The 12,863-nt window shown below is 40.0% G+C and overlaps 1 protein-coding gene and 1 pseudogene across 7 annotated transcripts in view; both read right to left on the reverse strand.

The window, feature by feature from the left end:
- Fsd1l (fibronectin type III and SPRY domain containing 1 like) overlaps window positions 1-12,863 on the reverse strand; it is a 67,235-nt gene that overhangs the window by 20,592 nt on the left and 33,780 nt on the right. For all 7 annotated transcript variants that reach the window (XM_085839289.1, XM_029476077.2, XM_029476076.2 and 4 more), the window contains 2 exons: window positions 2,698-2,907; window positions 615-713 (listed from right to left, as the gene is read on the reverse strand). In XM_085839289.1, coding sequence (XP_085695415.1) covers window positions 615-713; window positions 2,698-2,907 — 309 coding nt within the window. The remainder of the gene's footprint in view (window positions 1-614; window positions 714-2,697; window positions 2,908-12,863) is intronic.
- On the reverse strand, window positions 11,419-12,796 carry LOC110292341 (single-stranded DNA-binding protein 2-like; annotated as a pseudogene).

Here is a 12,863-nt window from a genome sequence, read left to right on the forward strand (position 1 = left end):
CTGATACCCATCTAGAACAGATGCAAGTCTGTTCAACTTTCCTGTCTTCATTTGAATTACAGATATCAACAGTATCTAGTTACTGGTCTCTCAAGGTGATCTCAACGACCAAAAAATTGTGAGTGCTATGTAATTATTAATGAACTATAGAGACAATAATAACCAGGAGAACATTTGGGGGAAATGGAAGGAACTTCTTTGTTGCTGATTCTTAATTCTCTGACAAACTTCAGCAGTGCTTATGTATTTACTAACCTAAAACGTGAACTAAACACTCAGAGGAAACACAACTGCATCATCTCAGAACAGTGAGATGGTTTACAGGAAAGGCACCTGCTACCAGGCCCGCTGACCTGAATTCCATCTCTGGGACCCACAAATGGAGAGAAGGACTCCTACATGCTGACCTCTCACCTCCGTAAGGGAAGAGCCTAAGGAAAATCCTCCCTTCCATAGTCCTGCTTCCCCTGCCTTACACTTCTCTCACTGCAAAGGCCAGAGGGAGGCGGAGGGAAGCAGTCCAAGCACACAGGAAAGGACTCTGACAAAGTCTCGAATGATTTCTGAAGGTAAGTTTTGTCTGCTGCTGAAGTCCTAACGGCTACGGGTCTCACCTCTGGTCTCTAGGGTCACTGGGTCAGAGTAGTCTCCAGCCACAGCTTTGTTGCATGCTCTCACTCGGAAATTCATATACTTTGAATCAAATTTTAAGCCTGAAATAAAATGAATGTTTTTTGTCATAAAAAGGATTCCTTCCCAAAAGTTTGAGTGTACATCAAACATATTTTTTTTCCTTCTTAGAAATCCCTTTACTTGAGAAGAACACAGATTTATGTTAAATGAATGGTAATGCATGAAAATAAGAATAATGACTTCCTAATACTTTCTTGAAAATGCATAATTTACACAATTACCAACATTCAACCTGGTGACTAATAAGGCAGCACCCTTCAGGCTTCACTAGAGGTGGCGACACTCTAAGTGTGGTGTATACACCTATAATGCCAGCCCTTGGACAGCCAACACAGGAAGATCACCAGTTCCATTTAACCCGAACTACAAAGCAAGAGTCTCTCACCAAAGGACAAAATAAATAGATAGATAGATAGATAGATAGATAGATAGATAGATAGATAGATAGAATCACAACAAACCAATAACAAAGACAGCAATAGCAGCTAACCAAAACCTGTAGCATTTCATTCAAGAAAGAGATGTCACAATTTACAAAGCACATTCATCAATATTTTTGAAAAATAAATACCTCTAAGGAATCTTTATATGTATATGAAATATATGTTTGTCTTAGTCAGGATTTTTATTGCTGTGACAAAACCCCATGCCCAAACAGCAAGTTGGGGAGGGAAGGGTTTATTTCAGCTTACGCTTCCACATTGCTGTTCATCACTGAAGGAAGTCAGAACAGGAACTCAAATGGAGCAGGAACCTGGAGGCAAGAACTGATGCAGATGCCATGGAGGGGTGCTGCTTATTGGCTTGCTCCCCATGGCTTGCTCAGCCTGCCTTGACAGAATCCAGGACCATCAGCCCAGAGCTGCCACCACCCATGGTGGGCTGGGCCCTCCCCCACTTATCCCCGAGAAACTGCCTCACAGCTGGAGCTCATGGAGGCGCACCCTAAACTGTGGCTCCTCCTTCTCTAGCTTATGTCACACTGACACCTAGAGTCAACCAGTGCAATGTTTATATGAAATATCATTTTACATGAAAGATGACAGGAAATAAAGCACAGAGACCAACATGACTTGTGCAGTTACACCTATACTAAAATCTTAGTTGAAACACCACTAGCTATAAACCTTTAAAACTTGACGGACCTGTTTTCTATCTGTAAAGTAACAATTACAAACCATTTCCAACCATTCAGGATTAAGTGGCATATGGTGTGCTGACTGTTTTGTGCTTCATGCACTTCATGTCTACTACCCAGAATGCCTGCTCCAGGAAAAGAACTAGTGCTCAACAACACGGGACAGCTCGCAATGTATCCCACTCTGCACAGGACACACTGAAAAGCTCTGCTAGTATTTTGTGGTTTAAAGCATCAAAAGACCTCAATACACTAAGATACCTTCTAAAAAGCATTCACTAGGCTGACACAAAAAAGTCTTAGCAAAGTCCCAATTCTGGGCTAATGTGGAGCTAAGCAATTAACACAGAGAAAACAATGGTGGTTATAGTACCCCTGAAATGTGGAGGTCTAAGTAGATCTAAAAAAATAGTTTCTTTACTTAGCGGAAAAATTAAAATGAAAGGTTAGCTGGTAGCTGGGCATGATGGCACATGCCCTAATTCCAGCACTCTGGAGGCAGAGTTCAAGATTGGTGTGACGCTTAGTGAGCTCCAGGCCAGCCAGGGGCTACATGGAAGAGTCTGCCTAAGCAAACAAACAAACAACAAAAAAGAAAAGAAAAGCAAGGAAAAAAAAGAATGCTCTGAAATATTGCTTCCACAACATCCTTTTACACTTGCCCTACATACACTATGTTAGTAGGTTGTAAATATTAAGTAAATTAAAAGTTTTACTGATATTTTAATAGAAACTCATTCACATAACATATCTCTAAAACAGCAGTTTTGTTGATAAAACTTAATGTCATCATTTAAAATAACACACTGTTTTCCTATTTCACTTTACGTACTAAGGACTAGATTCATGAGATGCTGTCGTGTTACCTGATAATGTATATTCAGTGCCCTTGATATTATCAATCACCTCCCAACATCGCTCATCCTTAACACGTGGGAGTCCATCAAAGTTCGTTTTCCTGTATTCCATTATGAAATGGTCGATTTTATTATCTTCTTCAGGCATTCTCCAAGCTACAGTTACAGAGTTGTCAGCCACCAAACACTCTACCGGGTCAATCTCTGGAGCTTTTGGGACTGCAAAGAAGGAAAAAAAGGAGGGGGGGCTATCAATTCTCACACATTATCAAACTAAGCAAACATTTATTATACTTGGCACTCAATCTCTGCTATTTCTTTTTAAATATTCAAAAGGGAGTCAGGTTATGAGAAAGGATAACCTAGGAATTCAAAATAATTATTTTCAAAGCCTCATATTGCCAGATTATAAACGTTTGCACTCCAAAGCTTTCTCATAGACTCTGGGTTTATTAACATCTTAGATGGCAACAGGTAAATTCCAAATATCTATCATGCTAAAGATAATTGAGAATGGCTTGTTACTTGTAAATACATTTTAAATGTTGTTACAAATTAAATAGGTATTGAAAAGATTTAAATATAATAATTAAATTAAGTAAAAATTGTTTTCAGTGTATTTTTAAGATCTGGTTTAGCCAGGCAATGGTGGCGAATGCCTTTAATCCCAGCACTTGGGAGGCAGAGGCAGGTGAATTTCCGAGTTCGAGGCCAGCTTGGTCCACAGAGTGAGTTACAGGATAGCCAGGGCTACACAGAGAAACCCTGTCTCAAAAAACAAACAAAAACAAAAAAACAAACAAAAACAAAAAAAACAAACAAAAACAAAACAACAAAAAACCAAAAAAGATCTGGTTTATAGGGAGTGGTAAGATAAGAGAACAATTGGTTACCATGTACAAACAAATATATCAAATTAAACCTGATATTCCAAAGCAGAAGAAAATGATTATAGTTGGCAATAATTTATTATATACTTTAAAATAGTTATATTTTGAATGCTCTCAACACAAATGGTAAATGTTTTGGGTGATGATGTGATTATGAATAATTTGATCATGACTTTATGATTTGACTATATATAAATATATACACCCCATAAATACATAAAACTTACATTTATCAAATTTCAAAAACCTTAAAAACAATTTTACATACTAAACAAAACTGATTTCCTTGTTTCCCAAAAATGCTTATGAATTTTTAAGTGTTTCTAGAGTTTTATGACACATTAAAATGAATGGATTCAATGAGCTACAATTAACATGTATGAGTATAAATCAATTTATTTTCCATAAAAGAGATTTCAAAGCTTTGCAATACTGGATAAGTGACTCAGATGAATCTTACTGTATGAGTATCTGCATATGCTATGTAGATACATCTATAAAATATATAAAGTTTAAGCAGGAATGTAAAAATATTTACTCCTCTTATGGCCGTGCATACTTCAGTCCTAGCACTTGGGAATCAGAAGCAGTCAAGCCAGCTCTGCAGTGAGTTTCACAGGCAGAGAAGGCTACATGATGAGTCCTTATTAAAAAAAAAAAAAAAGGAAGAAAGAAAGAAACAATTCTGGGGTGTAAAGCTAGATCAACATTTGAAACTGATGAATATATTCAATAATATTAATAAAGATATGACCATAACAATAAATTAAAAATATATTAGAAAAATCATGACAAGAACTTTTAGCAAAGCAGAAACAGTAAGAAAGTTTACTTTATCTAAGCTCCCTCCCTTAGAGTCCTGAGAGTCTCTCACCTCCCAGGTCTCTCCTGCATTCTGGAAGGTCACCTCAACCTCCTATTTCCTGAGGCTGCTTGTTTCCATTTATTCTGCTAGCCCTGAGGGCTTCAGTCCCTTTCCCTCTCCCAATACCAGACCAGGGTCCCCTTTCCCCTTTACTTCCCTCTCCCCTGCTGTCCACTTTCCCTCCCAGGCCCTTCCCTCCCTCCCCACTCGTGATTGCTTTTTTCTCTCTCCCAACTGGGACTGAAGTGTCCTCACTTGGGCACTTCAGCTTGTTGACCTTTTTTGAGTTCTGTGGACTGTATCTTGGGTATTCTGTACTTTTTATTTTGTTTTGTTTTGTTTTGTTTTGTTTGGGGGGGTTTGGCTAATATCCACCTATTAGTGAGAACATAGGGCATCAAGTGAGGGATGGGGTTGTCATTCCACAGTCACATCTCTGACCCATAATTGTTCCTTCCAGTCTGAAAGAATTACAGAGATGGAAATGGAGAGGAGACTGAGGAAAAGAAGGTCCAGTGACAAACCCAAAGTGGGATCCAGCTCAAGGGGAGGTCCCAAGGCCTGACACCATTACAGAGGCTATGGAGCACTCACAAAAAGGGATCTATCATGACTGCCCTCAGAAAGACCCAACAAGCAGCTGAAAGAGTCAGATGCAGATATTTGCACCCAACCAATGGGCAGAAGCAGCTGACCCCTGTGGCTGAATTAGGGAAATGCTAGAAGAAGCTAAGGAGGAGGGCAACACTGTAGGAAGACCAGAAGTCTCAATTAATCTGGACCCCCAAGATCTCTCAAACACTGGACCACCAAACAGCACATACCAGCTGATATGAGGCCCCCAACACACATACAGTAGAGGACTTCCGGGTCTGTTCATTCAGAGATGATACACCTAACCCTCAAGAGACTAGAGGCCCCAGGGAATTTAGAGGTCAGGTGGAGTGGGGATGGGTTCATCCACGTGGAGACGGGGGGGGGGGTGTTGAGGAGGAGGTGTGGGATGTGGAAGTCAAAGGGTGGAGTGGGGGGGGGCGGGAATGGAATATGGAGTTTAAAAGATACATTTTTGTTTGTTTTGTTTTTCGATTTTTCGAGACAGGGTTTCTCTGTATAGCCCTGGCTGTCCTGGATCTCACTTTGTAGACCAGGTTGGCCTCGAACTCAGAAATCTGCCTGCCTCTACCTCCCAAGTGCTGGGATTAAAGGCGTGTGCCAGCACAGACCGGCTAAATTAATTTCTTAAAAAAAGAAAGTTAACTTTAAAAAGAATATTTTTTTTTTTAAAGATTTATTTATTATATGTAAGTACACTGTAGCTGTCTTCAGACACTCCAGAAGAGGGAGCCAGATCTCGTTGCGGATGGTTGTGAGCCACCATGTGGTTGCTGGGATTTGAACTCCTGACCTTCGGAAGAGCAGTCGGGTGCTCTTACCCACTGAGCCATCTCACCAGCCCTAAAAAGAATATTTTTAATGGGCTGAAAAGATGGCTCAGTGGTTAAGAGCAGCTACCGCTCTTGCAGAGGTCCTAGTTGTATTCTCAGGCTCCACATGGAAGCTTACAGTTGTCTGTTACTCCAGTCCCAGGCATCTGACACCCTCTCTTTTGGCCTCTCTAGGCATGAGGCACATATATGGTGCACATACACACATGCAGGAAAAATGCTCACACACATAATAAATAAATAAATAAATAAATAAATAAATAAATAAAATATTTTCCAAGCTGGCCATTACCTATATGCACCTAAAATGTGCACACCTTGAACCCCAGCTTTTGGGAGGCTAAGGCTAGAGGATTCTCAAAAGCAAACAATCAATCAGCACAAAACTAAGTAAAAGGAAAAAAAATCTTCAAAACAGCCTGGAGTTAACATCACATTTAATGGTGAGAAACACAATACCTAACCCCAAGACTGCAGAACCAGGGTGAAGACATTTCCTTATCATCATCCCAAGTCAGCATTTTACTAGAAGTCTTATCCAAATACAGCAAGACAAGAAAATAAAAAAATGAAACATAGCCAAAGGAAACAAAATTTTCTTTGCAGATAAATAACCAACGGGAAAAACAGTGAACAAAACAAATATTGGAACTCTCAAGTGGCGGTAGAACCACATGGGATGTGAGTACGTGGAGTGGGAGGGAACTTAACAACAGTGAACCTATTCTTCCTGGAAATTCTGTATGACAGCGTAACAACAAACAGCTGTCAAAGCCCGGAGAACTGGGCAGTACCAGCTGAGAACCCCAATAACTATCTACAGAGGTCAATGAAGGGCACAGATTCCCCAAACAGGAATAGAGTGTGGTGGGATATTAGATGGATGCATGAAATCAAATCCAGTCCTTTGGGAAATGAACAAACACTTTACTGCTGGGTCATTCCTCTAGTCCCTACATTTAATTATTGATTAGGAAGGATTTACTATTGCCACTTGGTCACCTGTTTTCTATTTGTCTTACAGCTCTTGTGTTTCTTCTTGTTGTCTTCACTTTTTCATTTAAAAAAAATGTTTTGAACAGGTTTCATTTCCTCCTTCTTTAGTTCTAACATCTCTAGGATGTGGGGTTTTGTGATTACCATATCATATACATAAAGTACTATGTGACATTATTATACATATACATTGGTTTTTAGTCATGATTGCTGATTCATAACCACTTTATCAAAGCAAGGTAGAGAAACTCAGAGAATAAATTATAATTCTTTTCTAGTACAGAAAGATCCCAAAGGAAGGTATGCTCTAGTAGATTTCCCTCACCAACCCCACTGGCAACCCAACCTATGCAATGAAGTCTCCATTAAGTCCAAAATGACGGGCCTGAGAACTTCTGGGAAGCAAAGCGATGGTAAGAACTCATGCATGCCAGGAGTGTGGCACACCAAAATCCCTCAAGGAAGGAACCTCCGGTATCCGGGCTCCTTCCAGACTTCATCCTGATGCCTCTTCTTTGAGCTACTTATTTATACCATTTAAAGTAGCCTTTGTGAGAAATTAGTAAATGCAAGTGCAGTGTTTTTCTGAGTTTTGTGAACCAGTACAGCAAATCATAAAACTCTAAGAAGGGGGTTGTGAAACCTCAGTCTCATTTCATTTTATTAACTTTTTTGATGCTTTAAGTTAAAATATAATCACGTCATTTCCCTTTTCTCCTTCCCCCCTCTAATCCTTCCCATATATACCACCCTACCTTGCTTGCTCTCAAAATCATGGTTTCTTTCTTATTATTACACTTACATTGCACGCGTGCGCGCGCACACACACACACACACACCCCTAAATATACAAATACCATGTGCTAAGTCCATTCAGTGCTGCGTGCATGCGCTCACCCTTGGGGAAGACTGACAGCTAACAGGTTCTAGAGGCCTCATATTTGCAAGTGGGCCTAAAGTAGAAAGTTTAAGAACTCAACCTGGGTTGAGTTCAACCTGGGTAGCTGTGCTCCCTTCAAGCCAGTGTCAGAAGTAAACTCAGTTAGAGAAAACTCAATGTGTATCTGTTACAGGAGTGGCTGCTTGACAGCAGAGAGAAGTCCACAGACCTACATGCACCAGTTAAAAGACACAGATTATGAGTCTGAATCATAAGCCATTGATACGTTGTATATAGAAAACCCACCTTAAATACAACAGCACTCATTGATTAGGAAAAGATATACAGCATTAACATGAATGAAAGGAAAATGAGTCTTGCTACGTTAATTTTGGACACTTTGGACATTAGAGGGAGGGGTTTTTCAAAGATAAGAAAGGGTGTAGTATTGATGCCACAGCAAAGGCCCAAGAATCTGATCAGTCAAAAACTAACAAGACTGCAAAGAGACATTCATAAATCCAGACCAGCTAGAGACCCCAACAGTCCTCCATCGGAATCAGAAAGATCTACAAGGCAGAACACCACAGAAAATTGCTCAACTAAACAACAACCAACTGTAAGTCTGACATCTATGGTCTGCTGTGCAGTGTTAGAAGAATACAGAATCACCTGAAATGCCTATGGATTTTCAGCAAGACAGATTACATTCTGACCCACAAAATGTACATTAACAAAGTGAGAAAAGTGTAAAAAAAGACACAGTATCTGCTCTTACTTTACAATCCAATTAAACTAGAAATAACTAACTGAAAAAGAGCTGGAAAATACTACAATACTTAGAGATATTAAACAACACACTTCTCAATAACACATGGGTCAACACAGTATCTCAAGACAAAGTTTTAAATAGTTTGAACTAAATAAAAATAAAAATACAGCTTATGAAAAATTGTAAAACATGACTTCTTTATTAAGCAGAATAACACTGATGGAATACATCAAAATCTAAAAAAATCAATAATCTAAGCACATTTTAGAAAACAAATATATATACATAAAAGAGCAAATTAAATACAAAATTAGGAAAGTAAGCACAAAAATAAATGGATCTATAAACAGAAAACCAACAAAGAAAACTCATGAAACCAAAAGCTGGTTCTTTGAAAGTATCATTAAAATCAACAAGCCTCTACTACCTAGGTTAACCATAAAGACAGAAGACACAAACTATTAATATTAGAAATGAAAGAGGAGGTATTACTACAGACTTCATGGATGTAAAAACCAATAACCAAGCCAGGTACACACTTGCAATCCCAGCATTTGGGGACAAAGAGAAACACTACATATAGGTTTGAGGTCAGCCTAGTCTATATTGTGAATTTCAGATCAGCAGCCTGGAGACTCTGTCTCCAAGGGGAGAGAACATGGATGTAAAAAGGAAGGGAAGGAAGGGGGTGAAAACACACACACACACACCACACACCACACACACACACACACACACACACACACACACACACACACACTGCTGAAAGAAAGGGAAGGTGGAAAGAGGGAGTTGAGGAGGATGAGGATGCAGAGAGAAAGAACATCTATCAAGAAATGCTATGGCTAAGCAGTGATGGCACATGCCCTCAATGCTATCACTCAGGAGGTAGAAGCAAGAAAATGTCTGAGTTCAGGGCCAGCCTGGTCTCTAGAACAAGTTCCAGGATGGCCAGGGCTATACAGAGAAACTCTTGTTTCAAAAAACAAACAAACAAACAAAAAAAACCCCTCAAAAACAAATAAATACTATGAGCAAACTCTAGATCTACAATTTTGATGATATAAATGAACAGATAAACCGATATGATTCCATGACAAACACTACATGTAAAAAAATCACATAAGAAAATTAATCTGATTAGGCCTAAATGTATTAAAGAAATTCAACCAATAGTTAATATCCTTCCAAAATAAGTAGCATGCCTGGAAGGATTCACTGGTGAATTTCACCTAACACAAAGAATAAATTTTATGCAATCTTTTTGAGAAGAGAAAAGCAGATGAAATATTTTCTCTTTGTGGGGGCAGCAACCTACAATAACCTAACCTAGGCAAAAGTACTACAAGAAAACTATAGACTACTATATTTGTTAATGAACAGATGAAAAAAAAAAGTTCAACAAAATATTTACAGAATATAACAATGTACAGTAAGAATATGTGTTGACCAAATGGGACTCATTCCAGGTGCAACACTCAATTATCAACCTGTGAAAATCAACAACTATGGCCTACCTTTATCAATGGGCTTAAAAAGGCCACATGAAATCAATATATCCATTCTTTTTTTTGGGGGGGGGGTTGAGACAGGGTTTCTCTGTGTAGCCCTGGCTGTCCTGGATCTCACTCTGTTGACCAGGCTAGCCTCGAACTCAGAAATCCACCTGCCTCTGCCTCCCAAATGCTGGGATTAAAGGCGTGCACCACCACTGCCTAGCTATCCATTCTTAATTTTAAAAAAAATTCACTTCTTCAACTCCAGATGATAAGGAAGGTCTGTAGACTTAGCTATGTCACACTTGGTTGTGAAACTGGACCTTTTCTTACTGAAATCAGTAACAGCTTCTTCACAACTATGATGACACACTAAAGCCTAAGCTGATGTGCTAAGATACTAAAAATGAAAGAAAGCTTTCAGTTGAGAATGAAGAAAACTGTTTTTATTCACAAATGACATGATCAGTTATGTAGGAAATATGAAGGAATTAACAATAAAATCAGTCTAGAGCTGATAAGTGATCATAGTAAGGCTGCAGACACGGGTTAACACACACAAGGCAGCTGCTTCTCTATGTTTCAGTAATAAAAAACAAAATTTCAAATTAAAACACAGCATTTACATTAGCATCACCAATGTGAAACATTTAGGAACAAAGTATGCTCAAGATCTGTATGAAGTAAACTGCAGAACTCCAATGAGTGAACTTAATGGGCGACTTTACTACAGAGATGGCCCATGTCTCTGTGAACAGGAAGGCGCCAGTCTTCAGCCGTCAGCTCTTCCCACTAGGTCTAAGCACTCAATACGACCCAATGAAAATCCCACTAAGTTCTTCAGCTAGTTTCAGCAGATTCTGTATATATGGAGAAGGAAATGATGTAGAAGAGCCAACACAGCACTCAAGGACAAAGCTGGAAAACTAAGTCGCTTGACTTAAAATACCTTTAAAGCTACAGAACTCAAGATGGAATGTTGATCAAAGAAAAAGCAAACAGATTTATGGAACAGACCCAGAAAAATGTAAGACTGATCTTTCATAATGGTGATAATAAATAATATATAATAAATATAATAATAATAATAATGACAAACAAGAGTATTTCAAACAAATGTTACAGTAATTGGATATTCACATGAAAGGAAAAGGAGGAGGGAGAGGAGGAGGAAGAGGAACATTAAGCACAAACTTTACATTCTTTCACAAAAATGAATTCAGAATGGATTACAGACCTAAGGGAAGATAATGGAAGTATAAACCTCCTAGAAGATATCACAGAACAGCTAAGTAACTTTGGGTTTGGTGACAGCTTTTAGGTACACCAGGAGGCCAGGAGCAACCTTTAATAACTAAAGTGTAAACGTGAAAAAAAGGATGGCATAAAAGTCCCTACTTCCTTCTAGTTAAGATGTCATGTGATGATATCTTACAATGTCCTGTGGGTCAACGTACATATGCGTATATGTGCATACAGATCTGCATATATGATGCATTCTTTTCCCACACATACACACAGATAATCATCGAAGTTCAGTTGGGGGCAATGCTAATGTGCCGCTCCGTAGTTGCCTGAATCACAATTGGACCCACTTTCTTCTCAAAATAGGAGAGAGAGCAGGAACTAAAAGGTGGTCTGGTTGTCTGAGATTCCTTTGTCTAACTGTACATGACCAGTAGTTTTCTTCTGTAGTAGTTCTGTGATGGACTGACTCACAATGGCTTTCATGAGAGATGTGGCAATGGAGATCACACACTCATGGTCATGCTGGGGGACTAACTCTCGCTCTGAAAAGGATTTAAGACATTCCGCCCCATCCCCCCTCCCCCCCCCCCCCCCCCGCTGTTTCATCATCATCCCTTGGAGTTCCCGGCTGAGATTACTGGGAGAATTCTTGGAAATACTGTCCATATCTCCTGAGCCCGAAGAGCCGTTCATGTGATGGGACTCCATTCCTCCTAATCCACCAGGGCCCATTGGAAAATTAGGTCTGTTAGGCCCAGGAGGTACTGCATTCATTAAAGTATACATGTTGTCTCCAGGATTAGTTGAATCTGCTGGACTAGGCATGATGGGTGTTCCTGGTGGTCCTCCACCTCCTGGAGGACCTACATAATTCCCAGTAGGGTATTGAATTGGCATTTGTGGGTTTGGCCAAGGTCTACCACCACCTGGACGCATGTTCATTCCAGGCATTCCAGGGCCACCTAAATAAAGCATTCAGTGGGGGTCATTCTCTGCATTGGTCCAACCCATATTTGGATGTCCTTGTTGTCATGTTGGATCCATTCCACTGGGGAGTAATGGCTGACTTCCTGGGACACCTCCAAGTGCCTGATTAGGTATCCTCAATGGGGTCCTTGGGCCTCCAAGGTACTGAGATGACATAAAAGGCTGAAAGAACTCTGGTGGCATGGGACCTACTGGCATGCCATCTCCTGGGGGCATGTTTCCTAGCACGGGCTGGAAGCTGCTGCAGCACTATCATCATGGAAGGCTTTTGCTTTGAGTGTTCACAGGCTTCCCGTCTCTCTGGAGCTGCACAGTAGAGATCCCAAAACACACACCACCAAGAATGTAAGAATCCTGGCGGCTCCCCCAATGTGATGTTTTTTCCCCATCTTATCTCTGATAAAAATGTCTGAGCCAATTTCTGAGCTCCTACATGAAGCAGATATTCACACACGTAGTGCTGACTTCTCCTGGGCCTGGCTTTCGGACAGGACGCGCTGCTGCTACTCTTGCCTTTGCTGTACATGCGTGTGCCGATAGCAGCTCCCACTCAATACTCAAGTTTGGTTTTGTTTTGTTTTTTAAATAAAAGC

This window comes from Mus caroli, unplaced genomic scaffold, assembly GCF_978045245.1.
Source record: "Mus caroli unplaced genomic scaffold, Mus_caroli_1 scaffold_6, whole genome shotgun sequence".
Taxonomy (NCBI): domain Eukaryota; kingdom Metazoa; phylum Chordata; class Mammalia; order Rodentia; family Muridae; genus Mus; species Mus caroli.